Source organism: Ostrinia furnacalis, unplaced genomic scaffold (genome assembly GCF_004193835.3).
Source record: "Ostrinia furnacalis isolate ACB-3 unplaced genomic scaffold, ASM419383v2 OfSCF3323, whole genome shotgun sequence".
Lineage (NCBI taxonomy): Eukaryota > Metazoa > Arthropoda > Insecta > Lepidoptera > Crambidae > Ostrinia > Ostrinia furnacalis.
In genome coordinates, this window is record NW_021133562.1 from 342,885 (window position 1) to 364,313 (window position 21,429).

The following is a 21,429-nucleotide window of genomic DNA, read 5'->3' on the forward strand; positions in this document are numbered from 1 at the left end:
GGATTCTAACAAAAAAGAGTAATTAATATTACTACATATACTACATCTATACAAAGAGTGATTAATATCTCAGAATAAATCGTAGTTTTGACATATTTCCCATACTGAAACTGTCAATGTGTCAGTTATATCAAGAGTTATTCTTGGATAAAAGTTTGGTCGAATCGGGCCTTACTTATGTTCTACTAAAATAGAATCGAGATCCACCCACGACGGCACGGCACAAGATGCGCTTAATTTCCGGTGCGGTGTCGGCTGTACCTACGCCTAGGGCGGGCGTGTTGACACCGCGGGCGTACAAATGACGTAGCATAGAGTAGAACAGTCGGGATAGACAAAGAGTCATAAGACTATTTTTCGCTCAGAGAAAAAGTAACAGTCTATAGTTGCCGCTGTCTATTGTAGGTACTGAAACCCCGCAGTATTTCTTATCCATAGATTCGTTAAGTTCCTGTAAAATTCCATAGTGTAACTACATGAAGTTAACTCACGAATTATAAAGCTTTTTAAATAATTTTCACGAACAGAGCATAATTTTTCAATGGTATTTTTATTAATTTCGTGGAAATTGTTACCATATAAAAATACCAAGTTTTATAATGTCCATCAAAAATACGTTTGTTGAATAGTGTATGAATTACCTACCTTGATAGGTGAAAAGAAAATGATGATTCATTTTCTTTTTCATTTTCCAGCGCGTGCATCATAAGCGTCGACACGCGTTATGGTGACACGCGTTATGGTGACATGCATTATATCCATAACAGCGCGCGTCATCCCATCGTGGCTTATGTCAATGCCCCAGATTTTGTATGGAAATAGTCACAACTCACACCAGCATCAACGCAATACAGTGCAACGTTCGCAAGAAAACGGTCATACCAAGGGTTAAAATATTAAACGGGTAAGTTTGTCCAATGTAACAAAAGAACAAGCATCAAAGTTCATTTGTATTAAAAATCATCTTAAACACATCTAAAAATACATTGAAAGAAACTTGGAAGTGTTACTTTCGCCTATTGTTTCAGTCGGCAAGGCTGGATTTAGTCACCGCTTTTGCAACTTTTCAACTTTGACGGCTAAGAATAAATTGGATTCGAAAAATTTTAAATTTAACCGAAGTTATTTTAAGAACACAAACTTTTGTTCCATTTTTAGACCTACTTTTCTGTTTTTACCTTAATTTTTGCGTGTTTGTTTTTCTTATTCAAGCTTTTTTTGTTCTTTGTTTGTAGTCGTTATAATTTGCTTTAAGCTGAATTAAGCGTGAAAAAAGAAAAGTATGAAAGGTTTGATACACAGCTTTATAACTACAGAGGTCTTAGTGTGAGTTTCATCAAACGTCGTCGCTAGCGAGTGCATTAAAAAAATCTCAAAACATTTTAGTTCTTGAAAGTAGTAGTATCCGTTAGGGACGCTGTATAATCCATGTCATACATTTAGGCTGAGTTGCACCACCTAACTTTAACGGTAACTATAACGATAACCGATGCTTTTTATATGGAGTTTGACATATTTTTGACGTTTATTAAAGTTAAAGTAAGATGGTGCAACCCAGCCTTATGTCATTTTTGTACGCGCAGTCGCTAGCGAAGACGTTTGATGTAAACTCACATTAAGCTCCCAGCTGGTTAAAACAAATCAAATGATATCCACGGTTAAATGCTATCATGCCTATATACAGCGTGATCGTGTCTTATAGGTACACAACTATTAATTTTCGAATTCGGACATAGCGATGCAGCTGTGAATCTGAAATGCTACAGAACCATTAAGAGAACGTGCCAGAACAGAGGTGGAATTGTGTAAAGCAATCGTAATCATTTGACAGTTCATAACGTACGATAAAGTTAGTTATACAAAGCGTTTGACAGAACAATCGTACGTTATGAACTGTCAAATGATTACGATTGCTTTACACAATTCCACCTCAGATCAAAAGATCCCGGACTAAACTTAATAGTAAGTGTTAAATTTTTCACTAGCGTACGGAACATCCGTGGTTATTTAAAGTTACTTCTTTGCATGCAAGAATATCATCCAAGCAATCTGGAAATCATTGAGAGAGTGGGAGGCCAATGTTTAGCAGTGGACGTCCTAAAGTTGAAATGTTGATGATGCTAGAATACTAAATCTCCTAACAATGATGAATCTCACTTAACCTTGAGATTAATGAGACAGCCCTATTCGTCAATTCTCTAGTACAAGTCGTCCAGTTTAAATAGGCGCATTGACCTCCAGGGCTGTCGCAACCGACTTGCCAACGCGAGCACGCGCGGACTGACCTCTGACGCAATGTTACCGGCGCATCCTGAATGTTTATTACTTGTATGGCACATGCAGGATGGAACCAAGCATACTTTTAACAACTATACTCAACATCAAATAAACCGCACCTTCCGCGACGCGAACTTTAAATATTTTCTTCTGACGTAATCATGGTGCCCCAACAATATTGGTGTTATTTGAAAGCCCAATAAATATCCTTAAAGAAAAACACATTTAATTTCTTAATAAATGATTAACATATACCATAAATGTGACTTGAAAAAAGACCTCACTTTGGGCTCACCTCTGGGATCAATTAGACTAAATTTTATGATTATAAAACCAAATAATGGTCACACGTGTCCTCTTTAACAGATGGATAGCGATTAATCCCAACTTAACAGTTTTATAGCCATAAAAGTTGGCTCAAGCGTAACTGCCTATTTTTTGAAGAAGTGACTCTGGATCCTTCTAAAGACACATTTTTGGGGTAAACACCTTGCCTTTAATGAAATGAAGCTTAGAACTAGGCTTTTAAATGGTGCCAATATTGGTGGGAAGTGGGGATGCATACGTTTGAAAGTGGTTTGTCGCGGGAGGTGCGATTTATTTGATGTCGAGTGTATTTCATCCTATGATCGTGTGACAAAAAACTGTAGACAAATATACCTACCACTTTCAGTAAATTTTAGACAACTTGAAATAAGATGATATTTTAGCAATATTTTTAGGTAGGAAAAAAGTAATATTTTCAGCAATTGTTCCATTGCTTGAAATATATCACTATGTTCAGCCATGTAAGCAAATAGGTATATTAAAAATAGGTACATTATTGATAAACCTTTATAAATATAAACCTTTTTCCAAGCAGTTTTCCTTCATTTAATTATACAATGTGAGGACAGGTAAAGGCAGAATTACTTATTTTTCTTGTGTGAGTACTTTCAGAAAACAAAAAATAGCTTAAAATCTTTATTCTAATTCTCGGATACTTTTAAATTATTGTGGTCTAAGTGAGCACAGGGCTAAAATTCTTTTAAAACTATACATGTATTTTTTTTTCAGATTGGTTCACTTTTGCATAAACACTAATTCGATGTTTATCTTGAATTCGGAGCAACTACCACGATGCAAGCCAACCCTCGTAATATCGCGAAATTGTCTCTAGCGACCAAGCTAGTATTTAAACTGGGTACGATCCTAATTTCGATATCAGTCTTGTAACAGCAAGAACAAACTACCAACATGTACAAACTGGTAATTGTTTTATTTGATGACACTCATTTATTAACTTTTTAGGAAAAATACAGTTTTTTAATATTATGATTACTTTTTAGTAATATACAGAACATAGGCTTTTTGATAACAAATATGTATACGAGTATATGGATTAAATGACTGAATGACGTGATTAATCTCTTCTAATTAATTATTAATGCATTTCTAATAAATTAATTAATTATGCTAAATGATCTTGTTCGTAACAGGTTGTATTCGCCGCCCTCCTGGCTCTCGCCGCCGCCAAACCAGGCATCCACTCGGTTGCCTACCCCGCGGTTGCTGCGTATACTGCGCCAGTTGCCGCTGCGTATACCGCGCCAGTTGCCGCTGCGTATGCCGCGCCAGTTGCCGCTGCGTATACCGCGCCAGTTGCCGCCGCGTACGCCGCGCCCGTTGCCGCCGCGTACACCGCGCCATTTGCCGCCGCGTACACCGCACCAGTAGCTGCCGCGTACGCCGCCCCTGTTGCTGCTGCGTATACAGCGCCAGTAGTAGCTGCCGCATACAGAGCTCCTGTTCTACTTAAATGAAATCCACGAATTTAAGAACTGATGTAAATAAATGATTTTTACGCTTAACTAGTAAAATTGTTATTTTATTTAGAAGGAAGCTAGCACCTACCTAATTCATGACTACAACTGGAAGCAAGTGAAAGATTTCCTTAAATAGTTGCCTATATTATCACTCTCTCTTTATGATAGTTGTAATACTGAAATAACGTAAAAAAAAACGATCTTGTCTTCATTTAAGTAGCAAACTAGAACACCAATAATCACAACCATGATGAGCTCGAATATGCTCGATTGATATCTAAATGTACCTATTTATCTTTGATCAATTATATGTTAATTGAAACACCAAATACATTGAGTGCTCGAAATAGCTGTGATGTAACACAAAGGGCACCGTATAACATCATTCGACTCCTGTACTCGACGGGATGTCTCGAGGGTGTTGTGACGTCATTGCTCTGTAAGTGAGCACCCCATTGAGCATTTAGCCAGCACTAAAATACTCCTGAAACGGTAGAGGCATACTTAATTCAATGCTGTGACGCTCGTGCCGCATCCTGCCAACCTTTATACATAACCTTTCCACGAAACTAACTACACAGTTTGTGATTGCGAGTATGAAATCAAGTCTAAATACATAATTTGGTTACTTTGAGGCATCATAACGTATAGATGAACTAATTTGGCTTACATTGATCATTCATTACGATTCATTCAATGCATTAAAACAGTGTTTTTCAACCTGTGGGTCGCGACCCCCTGGGGGGTCTCGAAGCCTCTATAGGGGGGTCGCGAGAGGTCGTAAAAACTACCTCAGTAAAAAAAACAATAGTTATAAAGACAGATTTATCCGAAATCTAATTATGCAAATGCATTAAAATATTGTATGGATTGAAGTATTCGATCCCTACAAACATCTTTGTAACAATATAAAATGCATGAAAAAACAAGCGAACGGTCGGGGGGTCGCCAAATATTTTTTCATACTAGGGGGGTCGTGTCATGAAAAAGGTTGAAAAACACTGCATTAAAATATAAACTTACAAAGATACAGACGTTATAGAGAACCCTCCACCCTTTCTGAAGCCGGATAAATATAAAATTACTCTAAAATAATCATTTTCAGAGTTCAGTTACCCTCGTTATTTTTGAAATAGACACTTTCCTCAATTTCTTTAAGCTATGTAAAGGTAATTAAAATAATGGAACAGTTTATAAAGCACTAGCTTAAGAGGCCAGATAAAACTTTATTTACTTGACCTATTTAAATTTTTATTTAAATTTTTATTTAAATTGAATCTTAATGTGTACGTACAGACCGGTGGAGTAGGAATTGCATACCTATATCTTAAATCTTTTAAGACTGATTCATCTCACATCGTGGGAAAAAACTCTTTATTAGATATTCATCTCTCCAAATTAATAATTCTCGAGGAAAATTATTTCAAACTTTAAAAGTAAACTTAACTCTGCAGTAGAAACGCACGTTCTGTAGCTTCTAAAAAATGAAAATGGAAGCTTTTAATGAAAGCAATGAAACCTTTTCCTGTGCTTTACTAGCTTTTAAGTTACTAATCATCCTACAACTTTTAATTTAAGGTAGGTTCGGAACCCCAAAAATATAATTAGGACTTAAAATAAGTTCTTTTAACATTAAAAATTATTTTCATAGCATAAAATGTTACATTCAAATTGTACAACTTTGTTTCAAATGTAAATAAAACTGGTTTCCAATAGAGTTATGTCACAACAGCTTTATGAATAAGTAAATGCAGTAATTGGAATACTGCTAGAAACAAGACTAATAACGCAATTAATACATAACAGCGATATTGAATATAATTGTATATAGTTATATCAAGTTCAGGGCTTCGCGGCCTTGATCGACGGGTAAGGATGTGTGCGTGACACTGCGCATGGAATGTTCGAGGCTCTAGATCCTTGTTGAGTAACTGCCGAATCATAGGGTGATATTGTTACTTTAAAGATTTACCTAATAACCTAGGAAATAGTAACCCAAAAATAAAAATGTGCAATAAGTCAATGCTTCCTTAATTTTAATGAAACTAAGGTACCTATAGTATCATTCATTGTGGGATTATATTTTAATTTTGTTAATTTTTGCTAAAAAAATGTCTCAACATATTAGATCATGTTTTATATGGAAAAGCTACATACGAGTATTATGCTTTCATTAAAATATATATTCATTGTGCGTATAGTAGGAGTTCGTGCGTTTTTTCTTTGTATAAAAAAAAACGTGACAGGAAATTTTCAGGTAGTTCACCCCAATTTTGAGAAGTTATCAGGGAGATACGATATACACAATTTCTAAAAAACGTTATGAGAAGAGAATGAGGTTTTCGAAGAAATACCGGCAAAAATAAACATTATTCAATACAACTTATTTGTACCTACACACAATTAAAAGAAAAAAGGAAAGACAAGCAACTGATGGAAAATTTACGCAAATATGATGAAATTTACAATAGAATTTTTTTTTTATACAACATAACATAATCATTAATGGTACTCGTAAGTCAATGTCATTGCCTTTGTTCCGAAAATATTGATCAAAGGACGTATTCAGGAATCAGGTATGTTTCACGAAGGTATAATTAGGCAAATTTTAGATAAAACGCTGTCAAAACGATTTGATTTGAATTTGAATAAATCGCTTAGACAATTCTAGACGGAATGACATTCGGCAAACATCCTGTCATGACTCTAACTGGTCAAGTAGGTATTCTAATCGCGTACGAGTCCCGATCGCGGCATCGCACGTATAGGTACACCAAGGTACAAAAATATCGAGCCTTTNGCGGCCTTGATCGACGGGTAAGGATGTGTGCGTGACACTGCGCATGGAATGTTCGAGGCTCTAGATCCTTGTTGAGTGACTGCCGAATCACAGGGTGATATTGTTACTTTATGTATAGAAGATTATTTCAGCGAGTAAAATACCTAATAGCCTAGGAAATACTAGCCTAAGAATATTAATAAATAAATGCAGTCAAGGAGGTATGCTTGACACTGCGCATAGAATGTTCGAAACTTTAGATCCTTGTTGAGTGACTGCCGAATCACAGGGTGATATTGTTAACTATTATCAGTACTTATTATTATTTTGTGCTATTATCGACAACAGATTGTTTCAGCGAGTAAAAGATTAACTAAACCTAGGAAATTGTAGCCTAAGAATAATAATAAACGCAATAAAGGATGTGTGGGTGACACTGCACATGGAATGTTCGAAGCTCCTGATCCTTGAGTGACACCGCTCCCGAATCACAGGGTGATATTGTTATTTTAAAGATTTACCAAATAACCTAAGAAATAGTAACCCAAAATTAAAAATGTGCAATAAGTCAATGCTTCCTTCATTTCAATAAAACTATGGTTATCATTCATTGTGGGATTTTATTTTAGTTAATTTTGTTAATTTTTGCTAAAAAATGTCTCAACATATAGTAAAGCATAATAATGCTTTCATTAAAATACACATTCATTGTGCGTATAGTAGGAGTTTGTACGTTTTCTCTTTGTATAAAAAAACGTGACAGGAAATTTTCAGGTAGTTCACCCCCGATTTTGAGAAGTTATCAGGGAGATATCGTATACACATTTTTAAAAAAAACGTTATGAGAAGAGAATGAGGTGTTATAATAAATACCCGCAAAAATAAATATTATTCAATACAACTTATTTGTACCTGAAAAAAGAAAAGAAAAGCAACTGATGGAAATTCACGTGAATGTGATTCAATTAACAATAGATACAATTTTTTACACAACATAACATAATAATTCATGGTAAAGTCAATGTCATTGCCTTTGCTCCGAAAATATTGATCAAATGTCGTATTCAGGAATCAGATATGTTTCACAAAGGTATAATTAAGATAATTTTGGATAAAACGCTGTCAAAACGATTTGATTTGAATTTGAATAAATCGCTTAGACAATTCTAGACGGAATGACATTCGGCAAACATCCTGTCATGACTCTAACTGGTCAAGTAGGTATTCTAATCGCGTACGAGTCCCGATCGCGGCATCGCACGTAGGTACACCAAGGTACAAAAATATGTACCCATCACTCGCCCTTACTGCATCGACCTAAGGATTAAAAACGTGCACTTATTTTTTCGCTTGATGGTACTCCAAGGTGCGCAAACGCCGGACCGATGCCAAGACAATGGGGTCATCACTGGACCCTTATATATGGCCTGGACTTAGTCTCATCAGTCAGTGTACAACCGATATTCACAATACAAACAATCAATATGTTCAAGCTTGTGAGTACTTGTTATTATTTAAGTAAATATTTATGCACTTTTCTAGATAATTTGCACTTTTAACATATTACGGCGATTTCCATTAAGTGCATTTAACATAATTTTCACATTTCAATGCTGAAAACTTGTTCTAACTAAATTTATGTAAAATTAGCCTACTTACAATAGATGTTGATCTAGTTTTAGTGTTTCGTGCGCTATTTAAATATTTTTATTAAACTCTATCTTGCCATAAAGTTCAGTTTGTGATTGACCGGTATATTATTATCACTCTACAAATCAAATCTACAAACCCAATAAAGGGAAAAAACAAAATTTTTAATCGCAGATGCGTCGACAAAAAAGCTTTATTATGATAATTTGTCAGCTCTATATTTTACGATTGTAAATTTTGCTTAAATTAGCCTGCATAGTAAAGTAATAAAAGCGTTTTGTGTGCTTTGATATTTTATAATGCAAATCAATAATTATTTGCATTTAGCAGGTGCGATCTGGTAGATATGCACAGTATAAATTATACAAATGTCTAGGACGTGTTTTATTATGTACTGATATACCTAAAGAAAGAAAGAAACATTTATTGCCATGGACATCACAGAAGACAAAAGATGTAAATAATGGAAAAAAAAGTAAATAAGACATAGGTGACATAAAACATACAATGAAAGTGAAAGTAAAACTGAGCAGTGCCACCCTGTCGCACAGCGATGTCCATCGCAATGGGACCCCACTCAGCATATGCCATGGCCCCCGGTGAGGGAGGCCACGACGCTGGTTTTCTCCTAAACATTTATACCTACTAACTTTAAATAGAAGTTTTTCCGTGGCCCTCATTAAATTAGGCTCGCTTCACTTACTTATAGATAGAGCAAGCTTAAAATCTATTAATGTTATAGTCTTTTAGATGTTATTGACAATGTTGACATTATTTTGTTTTTTTACTAAAAACTGCCACACATAAAATTAATATATCTGGGTTAGTTACATTACTTTTTAGGTCTTGTCGATAAGTTCGACACAGTTGTGGCACTGAATTTCACGCGGGCGAATAAAGCAGCGGGCAAAAGCTAGTTAGTTATCTAGCAATTCTTAGGCCCGATTCTACCAAACTTTTATCCGAGAATAACTCCTGGTAATTGACAGTTTTAGTATGGGAAATATGTCAAAACTGACGATTTATTCTGTGCGAATCTTACTCTTGTTTGGTCGAATCCACCCTTAGGCTGAGTTGCACCATCTTACTTTGACTTTAACAAACGTCAAAAATCTGTCAAACTCCATACAAAATACACAGGTTATCGTTATAGTCACGACGGTTAAAGTTAGGTGATGCAACTCAGCCTTACTGTCCTAAAATTTGTTTATTTTCTCCCGATATGACGTCGTTCATGAGTAACTAGCGCTCGTGTATCATCGTCTCGCGTGTATAAAGCATTTAAAGCATTTCTTTTGTTCATATATCGACACGTTTTGATGCAAGGATGCAACCCACACCTCAACAGAAGAAAAGAATACGTATTCTATATTTAATAACACGAGCATGACCAGTTACGGCAGATAATGGATGACGCACGTTGGTCTCAGACTAGCACTCCATTGATTCTTAAGAATGCCCACCTATTAGTTTGACAGTGCAAAAGGCATCAGGCCCATTTTTATTATTGACTGGATTTGCGAAAAAGGCGTCTGCCAGACAACTAAAACGAGAGCTAGTCTCATTTTTGGTTGAACTCCTAATTTGTTACATTCGTCTACAATTCTACATCTTCTGTTGTCACTTTAACGAATTCGATTCCTCATTGCACTGTAAAATTAACCACGTAATTGGGTTGCATTGTCCCACCATTTGCAGACAGTCTTCCTATGTAGTCATAGTCAGCATTGTGCATTTTTTTTATTTAAAACACTGCAACTAGTAGTTTAACAATTTTTTAATACTTCTATATTTAACTTCAGATGGCTAATTTTCAGGTAGATTTTTCCTTTTGTGTGTAAACTAAAGTACTTTTATGTTTTTATATTATAATCGTAAATTGCGTAAATATTTTTGGGTGTAATGAATAAATATATATATTTTTTTTTAATTTTACACACCTGTGGTAAATCCATCGTGTTTCCACGCGGATCTTTTATCATCAACATCATCATTTAGCCACAGAATGTCGACTGACGAAACGAACATAGCCCTCCCCCAATAGGCTCTATATTCCTGGACATTAACGTTTTTTTTTCTCAACAGCTGATCCTCGCTGCCCTGATGGCGTTTGCCGCCGCTAAGCCCCTCGTCTACACGTACTCGGCTCCCGTGGCTGCCTACAGCGCCCCCTACGCAGCCTACACAGCCCCCGTCGCCTACAGCGCCTACTCCGCCTACTCCCCCGTCGCCTATTCCGCTTATTCTTACGCCGCGCCTTACTCTTACTATATTTAGATGCCTCAACGCGTATATCATAATGAAGTTTATTTATAATTAACGATACTGGACCAAATGTAGTACTTAGCTAAGAAAGTGAATTACACTCTATAAACCCAAGTTGTCTTTTCATTATCCCTTAATTTAAGCAAAATTTAATGGTACATTTAGTCAAAAAGACTCTTATAAAGTTCTAGTAGGTACATAAAATGATTTCAAGAATTTTTTTATAACACAAGGCAGAACGTTAACGCCATAATGTCGTTTAAGTCATAATCTTAAAAATTAAACTACTAATAGTCGGTATTGATAAATTATTTTATATCGTCCTTCTTACTAATATTATATTATCTGTGCTAATAGCATATCGGCTCTAGCAACCATAGCCTACAGTCCTACACCTTCTCCTAGTTAGTGTACCTACACAGCCCCCGTTGCCTACAGCCTAATGCCTACACACTCCTGACGCCTATTCAGCTTATTTTGCACTGCGCGCCATGTAGCTAGGTACTCTTACCACAGATGCCACAGCAAATATACGAGTATTCTACATTTATTAACATTGAATAATACAATAATCTTGACCAAAATATAAGAAAGATTTTATGGGGTGTTAAGACCCATATCGGCAATATTAAGCATGTCAGTAACATCGCTACAGATATTAGCAAAATGGAGTAAATTAGTCACGTTTTTGCTTTTAGCCTTGAAGTTAATATTTGACAGAACAAATTTTTTCTTTGTTCCATTTTACCAATATCCTGAATAATGAAAATTGAGTCTTAAAACAATCGGTTAGACCTCCTTTGACGTCTGGCAAGTAATGTATTTTGGGTGGTGGTCAGGTTTTGATAAATCGTATAAAATAGCTGTCGCGAATGGGAGCATCATCATTCAGTGCACAACAGTCTGAAATCATTTGTCAATCATGTACAAGCAGGTAAGTGTATTTGATGGAATGTCATACGATGTGAAATATTTGCTTGACGATGATATTACCTATATCTGCCCATAAAAATAATTTTATTTTACAACAATGTTTAATTAACTCCTAAGTAAAAATGCTATTACGTAAAAAGATCTTTAAAATAAAAAATAATATGTTTTACATGGGCACCTTTTTGATGTTATACATATAAAGAGCAAGTAGGTAACTATAACCTAAATATGTAAAATAGTGCAATCTAGCTGTAGCCATGCTGATTATGTTAATGATGCATATCAATTAAGTTCATCTTTGCTAATTTAATAATATCTCGATTTATTCAAAAATTACTCATTTGGACGTCGCTATCGATAGTTAACTTCACTTCTTGCATAAATTTAATTTGGTCGACTTTTTGTTAGATTTTTAATCTGATAACAAATCTTTTAAACAACGGGAATATGAGAGCATGTTTAGTCACCGTTTTTACTGAATAGATCATTATGGTGTATGGAAATTAGTTTGTTCTTTCAAAAATAATCATCTCATATAAAATGTAAAAGACATTCTTGTCATAATTATTATTGAAGAATTAAAATAGTATTTTGTTTACAGATCGTTGCCGTTTTCGCAGTCCTCGGACTTACCGCCGCCGGACCCAAAGCCAGCAATCTGGTTCCTTCGGCCTACTCAGCTGTAGCGCCCCAGGTCTCATACTCCCCAGTGGTCTACTCCGCCCCTTCATACAACGTCGCCCCTGCCGCCTACAGCGCCCCCATAAAGTACAGCTCTCCTGTCGCCTACACCGCCGCCGCACCGTCCGTCTACTCAGCTCCTGCATCCGTTTACGCAGCACCTGCATCCGTCTACCCTGCCGCAGCACCTGCGTCCGTCTATCCTGCCGCAGCACCTGTCTACGCTGCCCCAGCATCCCTCGCCTACTCCGCCCCCGTCTCCTACTCCGCCGTACAAGCCCCCGTTGCCTACGCTGCCGAAAGCCCAGTGGAATACCCATACCAGCCCGCTTACTACTGGAAGAAACGCTAAGAAAACTTGTAACTTGCTANCCTAGTCTTGTGTTTAGACTGTTATGTAATATGTATTTTTAGTTTTTATGAAAAATAAATGATTTATTATTAATACACACTTTTTACTGTGAGAACCTATGATAAAAATAAAGTGTATTATTGAGGAATATAGTCCAATGCCTGCTCTATAATGACGCTAACACAGTTAGCTATAGGATATTCTACGAGTACATTACCTATCAGTCGGAACCATTTAACCAGTTAACAATAAAAACATCAATTAAGTGTATTTAAAGCCCTGTGTCTACAGTCATGATAAGCAGCCCAATGCCTTGATTACTGAGACAAATGCCCCGAGTTTAATGCAGAGTAGTAGTATTACATATTTATGATTGTTACTTGTTGTGTATGCCTAATAATAAATAAATAAATAAACAGAATAGGCAACCACATCGCCGCGTCGATTAAAGATATCAAACTAATAATAAATGATAACATTTCACATACTCGTAACATTTAATAATAATTCTTCAAGTCTACTATATCTAGAACTCTATTGAGTTACTTATTATTTTATTATTAATAGTGCTATTTGCATAATTAATTAATCAGAGGCCACTAGTCGGTACTCGGATCGGATTCAGCATTACTTCGGCTCGTCAAAGAAAGGTAAACTAAGTATGAGATAATATGAATTCGAGGCATGAAATATTCACTATGATATTTCTTTCTTTCTTTCCTTCCTTCTTTCGTATTGTATGGATTGTAACACTGAATTTGCTGTTGTAGGTACGCCATAGAATTTTCCTACACACTAATTTATATTATTCTAAATGCGATAAAATACATCTATCACGTTCTAGTTCTTAGGCTTCTTAACTGCTGAAAGAATACTGAATAACTGATGTATTTTATAGGACATTAGTCGCAAAAATATATTACAGGAGGTGACGGGGTCAGGGTAGAGTCATGAGGAGCCTAACATTTTCACGGGACATGAAAATGCATTATGAATGATTTTGGCATATCGTAAGTAGGTAATAATTGATTAAAAAGCGGAATCATTTTAATCATAATTTAACTAAAAGTTATTGAAACCTATTTCTAGGTAAAGTATGGAGATAACCTAGATGGAGGATATTTAGTTACCTATTTCAAACAGTTGCAATTGCTTGGGCCGAGTTAGTTACATATTGCATGAATACATAGATAATTTTAAAACCATAAGTGATCACTTTCTTGCCATTATATGACCATTCGGTTAAGTAGTTACTAACCAAGACCAAAACCAAGGGTATTTTTAGGGGACAATGCACATGCATTGTAAACATGTATTACATAATACAGGGCGCAAACTATTACCTACTTATGTCCGAGTCAATATTGATCGCAATAGAATGAACTCCATTATAATAATAATGTAATACCCTTCATGTTATACAGTTTACAGTACATCCGACTTTATACACATTGGTTAAAAAATCAATCCTACTAAAAATGCATAAGATGCCTACCCCCTTACTAATAAAACTTACACGCGCGTTGTGCGTGTACAACTACTTTAAAGTGACGTTTAGTATGGAAATGTTATTTTAATATCGTTCAATATGAGTGTAACTTTTTATTAGTAAGGGGCAAGTGTTTACTGTGATGTAGAGTCAACAATGTACCTGATATAATATTACCGTAAACCTCAATATGCTTAATACGATCTGTAACAAGTTTTTGGCTACATATCGGCAAATGAGATATTATCTAAGTCATAAAACGCGGAAACATACCTAAATGATCCATTTTACATAATCTTTCCTAAAACGTCGATTGATTCACTTATTTATTCAGATACGTGATCTAGTTTTTGCAGATTCACCTTGAAATTGAATGTAAAAATTTAATGTTTTTTTGTTAATAGTCACATTTTGCTACACTATTTTAGATATTAAGTCAATGACGTTTGGGTTATTAATTTCAAAATATTGCACCCACTTAGATTTGGATTAGGTCCGGTTTCCTAGAAACGTATATAATCTGAAATGAAGATGCGCATATCATCACTTGGTCTTCAACCGTCTACCAAAATGTTCAAGCTGGTAAGTCACCCTTATACTATATTTTATAACTCTTCGGTGAATATTAAATTAAATGCTTAATTTTTTAAATATTTTTCTTATCTGAGCACGAGCATAATGTCACACTTTATGAGCTTCTGACGTGATATAATTAGTGCAACATAGATTTTATTGGGACGAGTTAGTTGAATCAAATCTGTAATTACTTTCCCAAACTGTGAAGATAGTTCCTTTCGCTCCATATCGAAGAGCAAAGAAATTCAAAAAGCACTTTGGTTGGAAGGGTCTAAATCTTTAAATGATAGATCCACCGCTGTTGTGTAAACAAACCGTACAGTAAAACCGTATCATTTGTTTCAGCTCCTTGTTGCCTGCGTCTTCGGCCTCGCGGCTGCCAAGCCTAGCCTCTACGAGCCTGTCGTAGCTTACTCGGCTCCGGCGGTGGCTTCAGTGAGCTACCCATCATCGTACAGCTACTCCTCTCCCGTGGTCTACTCGTCCCCAGCTGTCTCCTACAGCGCCCCCGTAGCGTACTCTGCTCCAGTCTACTCCGCCTCAGTCGCCGCCCCAGTCGCCGCTGCGCCCGTCGCCTACTCCGCATCCGTCGCCGCCCCCGTCTCCTACTCCGCATCCGTCGCCGCGCCCGTCGCCTACTCTGCCTCCGTCGCCGCCGCGCCCGTTGCCTACCATGCGTCCGTTGCCGCCCCTGTCGCCGTCTCTGCCCCAGCTTACTACAGCTCAAGCTACCCCCACGCGGCCTCTTCTTTCTTTTTAAAGAAGAAGTGAACACCAAATAGTCGATTTGAAGAAGAGAATTCTTATGTCATGTAACAATTCTATGAAATCATAGTGATAACACCTTATGAGAATCTCTGAAATAAACGAAGTGAACAAATACGACCGTTTTTTATTGATCTCTGACAAGATTTGCCTCTCATTTCTATTACTTACTACACTTATTGCTACTAGCTGTTATACCATTAGTTAATTTGTCTCAAAACCTCAATGGAGTCTCTCCCCAAAAATGTGCTCCTAAGTCCTGGCTGAAAGTTAAGTTCTTCAACGAAATAATTCATAAAACAATAGGAGATATTCAGAGCTTATCATACGGTAAATAATTAAATTACAAGAACCTTTAAAAAACATATCAATTTATGTCCATAAATTGAACTTATATTTAGACCATTAAACATTACAGAATTGTCTCACACAGTCAAATATTTATATTTATTTACCTCCGAAAGACATTTTAGGTAACTTCCACTTGGAAACAGTTTAATTTTGTTTCTTGCCAAGTGAAGGCCATAAAATCGCTGTAAATCAATATTGGTTCCGTACAAGAACTAATATCTTTAAGTGTTAAATAAATTAATTACAATAAAGTTACATAAAATAGCCATTGCCATTCCTTGAAAATGATTTTTTAAGATGGTTCTTTCTGTGTAGATTATGATTTTTTATGTAATTGCTCTAACACCACTAATTTCAAAGGATGTGTCTTATCTCAGAAAGATCTCTAATACACTAACAATTTCGGCACACATAGGTATGTTCTACTGTGATTATACATTCTTTTGTTTTCGCCATAGCTATTCAACGAAACCTTGGCGATGCCACACAAAGAATCAATTCTTTTTCACACATACTGATTTGTATTTTCATTTAAAGTGGGACAAATATAAAAGGAAACACATTTTTATGTTAGTCAGTGCATTTAGAAAAGTCAAATCTAACAGGCGGCGGTACCAAAGAATAACATTATACAAAATGTCAAAAATTGCATTGGTAAGCACTTCTTTAAATACTTTCTATTAGAGTGAAGCGATTCGTTCAAAATTGGTCAAAAAATGTTATGACAGTGTGAGCATACGTTTTTATGGAATATATTATAGAATCGTAGAGTTACATTTTATCGGTACCATAGTAATTAAGTGACTAATGCAAATGATATTACCGCAAAAAATGTTTGGCATCCGCATTTGTCGTCAATAAAGCGTCGTGTGATATATTTATAGCTATTTTTACACATTTTTTTAAACATCCGCAAAGCTGTATTTTGTTATCACAACTGCTAGAATAGCAGTCTTAGTAAAAAATTGATAATTACTGTTTGTATATTTATTTTATCACCTTGATGAGACTCTATCATCGCTTAAATGACATATTAACGAGAACAGCACATAGAAAGCATGCTGTTTTATTCCCTGCTATTACAAATGTAATAATTTTGGTTCACAGGCAACAATCATGGCGTTGCTGGCCACAACAGCAGCCGAGCCTTTCGTCTTCAGCGCACCCTTAGTTGCGTCACCCTACACCTCCGCCGCATACGAGTACCTCAGCCCCGCCGCCTCTGTAGTGGCAGCCCCAGTAGCCCCTGTGGCCCCCGTGGCCCCCGTGGCCCCCNTTTTATTATATACCATGGACATTAGCAATAACAAAAGAAAACTGTGTGTAAAATGGGATTGAAAAAAACTGGTCCAAATTAGCGGACTCTCCCTTATAGTCCAATGCCTACTCTACAATGACGCTAACACAGTTAGATATAGGATATCCAACGAATACATTACCTATCAGTCGGAACCATTTAGTATATAAAGTTAACAATAAAAACATCAATTAAGTGTATTTAAAGCCCTGTGTCTACGGTCATGATAAGCAGCCCAATGCCTTGATTACTGAGACAAAGGGGATGTTGCCTGGGTCAAAAAGCAAGAGTTTTAATTAGTCCGTCAGTTAACTTATCAAAAAATACTCTACACGTATTTTTCACTTTTTCAAACTAATGAAAATTTAAAGAGATAAAGCGCCCCAAAGTTCATAAGAAGAGGCCCGTGACGTCAACGCTTGCTTAAAAATGCCGCACGTTGTGACGTCGTGCGCAACTTCAACGCACCATAACTATGTAATTATTTGTTAGATTGACAAATAAAAATATATGTGTCCAATATTTTTTGATATTAAACATTACGGACTAAAAAAATTTTTTTAGGCAACTAGCCTATTGCCCCGAGTTTAATGCAGAGTATTATTTATGATTGTTACTTGTTGTGTATGCCTAATAATAAATAAATAAATAAACACAATAGGCAACCACATCGCCGCGTCGATTAAAGATATCAAACTAATAATAAATGATAACATTTCACATACTCGTAACATTTAATAATAATTCTTCAAGTCTACTATATCTATACTCTATTGAGTTTCTTATTATTTAATTATTAATAGTGCTATTTGCATAATTAATTACTCAAAGGCCAGTAGTGGGTACTCGGATCAAATTCAGCATTACTTCGGATCGTCAAAGAAAGGTAAAGTAAGGCTAGGTTTAGGCTTCTTAACTGCTGAAAGAATACTGAATAATTATACTGATCTATTTTTATAGGACATTAGTCGCAAAAATACACTAGTCATCACAAAAATCGGCCCACCTTCGTTTTACAGGAAAAGTCGTTTCTACTGACACAATCATGGTGCCCCAACAATATTGGTGTTATGAAAGCCCAATAAATATCCATAAAGAAAAACACATTTCATTTCTTAATAAAATAAATGTGACTTGAAAAAAGACCTCACTTTGGGCTCACCTCTGGGATCAATTAGACCAATTTTTATGGTTATAAAACCAAATAATGATCTCACGTGTCCTCTTTAACAGATGGATAGCGATTAATCCCAACTTAACAGTATTATAACCATAAAAGTTGGCTCAAGCGTAACTACCTATTTTTTAAAGAAGTAAGTCTGGATCCTTCTAAAGACACATTTTTGGGGTAAAAACCTTTCCGTTAATGAAATGAACTTTAGAACTAGGCTTTCAAATGGTGCCAACATTTGTGAGAAGTGGGAATGCATACGTTTGAAAGTGCTTGTCGTGAGAGGGTCGATTTATTTGATGTCGAGTGTATATTGCAGGAGGTGACTGGGTCAGGGTAGAGTCATGAGGAGTCTAACATTTTCACGGGACATTAAAATGCATTATGAATGATTTTGGCACATCGTAAGTAGGTAATAATTTATTAAAAAGCGGAATCATTTTAACCATAATTTAACTAAAAGTTATTTAAACCTATTTCTAGGTAAAGTATGGAGATAACCTAGAAGGAGGATATTTACTAAATATCTAAATATTATTTAGTTACCTATTTCAAATAGTTGCAATTGCTTGAGCCAAGTTAGTTACATATTGCATGAATTCTCGTAGATAATTTTAAAACCATAAGTGATCACTTCCTTGCCATTATATGACCATTCGGTTAAGTAGTTACTAACCAAGACCAAAACCAAGGGTATTTTTAGGGGACAATGCACATGCATTGTGAACATGTTACATAATAGAGTGTTACATAATAGAGGGCGCAAGCTATTACCTACTTATGTCCGAGTCAATATAGATCGCAATAGAATGAACTCCATTATAATAATAATGTAATACCCTTCCTTCATGTTATACAGTTTACAGCACATCCGACTTTATATACATTGGTTAAAAAATAAATCCTACTAAAAATAAGATATTTGATCTAATATGCATAAGATGCCTACCCCTTACTAATAAAACTTACACGCGCGTTGTGCGTGTACAACTATATGTATAGTTTAAAGTGACGTTTAGTATGGAAATGACATTTTAATATCGTTCAATATGAGTGTAACTTTTTATTAGTAAGGGGCAAGTGTTTACCTTGATGTAGAGTCAACAATGTACCTAATAACCTCAATAAGCTTAATACTAGTTGTAACAAGTTTTCCGCTACATATTGGCAAATGAGATTATTATCTAAGTCATAAAACGCGGAAACATACCTAAATGATCCATTTTACATAATCTTTCCTAAAACGTCGATAGATACACTTATTTATTCAGATACGTGATCTAGTTTTTGCAGATTCACCTTGAAATTGAATGTAAAAATTTAATGTTTTTTGTTAATAGTCACATTTTGCTACACTATTTTAGATATTAAGTCAATGACGTTTGGGTTATTAATTTCAAAATATTGCACCCACTTAGATTTGGATTAGGTCCGGTTTCCTAGACACGTATAAAATCTGAAATGAAGATGAGCACATCATCACTTGGTCTTCAACCGTCTACCAAAATGTTCAAGCTGGTAAGTCACGCTTATACTATATTACACTCTTCGATTAAATTAAATGTTTAATTTGTTAAATATTTTTCTTAACTGAGCACGAGCATAATGTCTAACTTTACTTTATGAGCTTCTGACGTGATATAATTAGTGCAACATAGATTAAGGGCTACCTTTTCTTTTTTCTTTTTTACTACATTTTGACGTTCATAAGTGCCACATGTGGTCTAAACTGAATAAATATTTTTGAATTGAATCAAATCTGTAATCTCAAACTGTGAAGATAGTTCCTTTCCCTCCATATCAAAGAGCAAAGAGATTCAAAAAGCACTTTGGTTGGAAGTGTCTCCACCGCTGTAGTCTAAACAAACCGCACAGCTAAACCGTATCATTTGTTTCAGCTCCTTGTTGCCTGCGTCTTCGGCCTCGCGGCTGCCAAGCCTAGCCTGTATGAGCCTGTCGTAGCTTACTCGGCTCCGGCGGTGGCTTCAGTGAGCTACCCATCATCGTACAGCTACTCCTCTCCCGTGGTCTACTCGTCCCCAGCTGTCTCCTACAGCGCCCCCGTAGCGTACTCTGCTCCAGTCTACTCCGCCTCAGTCGCCGCCCCAGTAGCCGCCGCGCCCGTCGCCTACTCCGCATCCGTCGCCGCCCCCGTCTCCTACTCCGCATCCGTCGCCGCGCCCGTCGCCTACTCTGCCTCCGTCGCCGCCGCGCCCGTTGCCTACCACGCGTCTGTTGCCGCCCCCGTCGCCGTCTCTGCCCCAGCTTATTACAGCTCAAGCTACCCCCACGCAGCCTCTTCTTTCTTTTTAAAGAAGAAGTGAACACCAAATAGTCGATTTGAAGAAGAGAATTCTTATGTCATGTAACAATTCTATGAAATCTTTACAACCATGATAACACCTTATAAGAATCTCTGAAATAAACGAAGTGAACAAATACGACCGTTTTTTATTGAACTTTGATGATAAGATTTGACTAAGTACTATTGACTAGCTAAAGACCTACCATTAAGTTTAATTAGTCTTTAAACCTCAACAATGAAAGTTTGTCTCCCGGGATTGGGTACAACTAAGTCCTGGTTCAAAGTTAAGTTCCTTGACCAACTAATTCATGAAAAAATAGGAGATATTCAGATCTTACCGTAAAATTAATTATATAGATATAGAAGTTATCTTTATTTACAATAAACAGATTTTTTTTTAAACTAAGGCAATTAAACATTAAATATTACAGAATTGTCTCACACAGTCAAATATTTATACCGAATATTTATCTCCGAAAGACATTTAGGTACTTCCACTTGGAAACAGTTTAATTTTGTTTCTTGCCAAGTGAAGGCCATAAAATCGCTGTAAGTCGATATTGGTTCCGTACATGAACGAAAATATTTTTAGAAGTGTTAAATAAATATAAGTTAAAATAAAGTTACATTATATTCCTTCAAAATGATTTTTTAAAGTAGGCTCTTTCTATTTATTATTTATTTTATTTTATTTTATTTTATTGTATAATAGGTTATTTTTTTAAGTAATAGT

The 21,429-nt window shown here is 36.0% G+C and overlaps 5 protein-coding genes across 5 annotated transcripts; all 5 read left to right on the top strand.

Annotated features, from left to right (window-relative positions):
* Window positions 1-3,356: 3,356 nt before the first annotated feature.
* On the top strand, window positions 3,357-4,106 carry LOC114357692 (vitelline membrane protein Vm26Ab-like). Its single transcript, XM_028311430.1, has 2 exons — window positions 3,357-3,525; window positions 3,756-4,106. The coding sequence occupies exons 1-2, from the start codon at window positions 3,514-3,516 to the stop codon at window positions 4,077-4,079; spliced, it is 336 nt and encodes a 111-aa protein (XP_028167231.1). The 5' UTR covers window positions 3,357-3,513; the 3' UTR covers window positions 4,080-4,106.
* A 4,124-nt stretch (window positions 4,107-8,230) lies between these two features.
* LOC114357694 (neuropeptide-like 4) lies at window positions 8,231-10,890 on the top strand. The gene is made up of 2 exons (XM_028311434.1): window positions 8,231-8,357; window positions 10,597-10,890. Exons 1-2 carry the CDS (start codon window positions 8,247-8,249, stop codon window positions 10,786-10,788), a joined length of 303 nt encoding a protein of 100 aa, XP_028167235.1. The 5' UTR covers window positions 8,231-8,246; the 3' UTR covers window positions 10,789-10,890.
* Window positions 10,891-11,598: 708 nt separating this feature from the next.
* LOC114357691 (cuticle protein 16.5-like) lies at window positions 11,599-12,775 on the top strand. The gene is made up of 2 exons (XM_028311429.1): window positions 11,599-11,710; window positions 12,311-12,775. The coding sequence occupies exons 1-2, from the start codon at window positions 11,699-11,701 to the stop codon at window positions 12,740-12,742; spliced, it is 444 nt and encodes a 147-aa protein (XP_028167230.1). The 5' UTR covers window positions 11,599-11,698; the 3' UTR covers window positions 12,743-12,775.
* Window positions 12,776-14,710: 1,935 nt separating this feature from the next.
* LOC114357688 (cuticle protein 16.5-like) lies at window positions 14,711-15,689 on the top strand. Its single transcript, XM_028311426.1, has 2 exons — window positions 14,711-14,813; window positions 15,153-15,689. The coding sequence occupies exons 1-2, from the start codon at window positions 14,757-14,759 to the stop codon at window positions 15,576-15,578; spliced, it is 483 nt and encodes a 160-aa protein (XP_028167227.1). The 5' UTR covers window positions 14,711-14,756; the 3' UTR covers window positions 15,579-15,689.
* A 4,139-nt stretch (window positions 15,690-19,828) lies between these two features.
* On the top strand, window positions 19,829-20,832 carry LOC114357689 (cuticle protein 16.5-like). Its single transcript, XM_028311427.1, has 2 exons — window positions 19,829-19,909; window positions 20,290-20,832. The coding sequence occupies exons 1-2, from the start codon at window positions 19,853-19,855 to the stop codon at window positions 20,713-20,715; spliced, it is 483 nt and encodes a 160-aa protein (XP_028167228.1). The 5' UTR covers window positions 19,829-19,852; the 3' UTR covers window positions 20,716-20,832.
* Window positions 20,833-21,429: the final 597 nt, after the last annotated feature.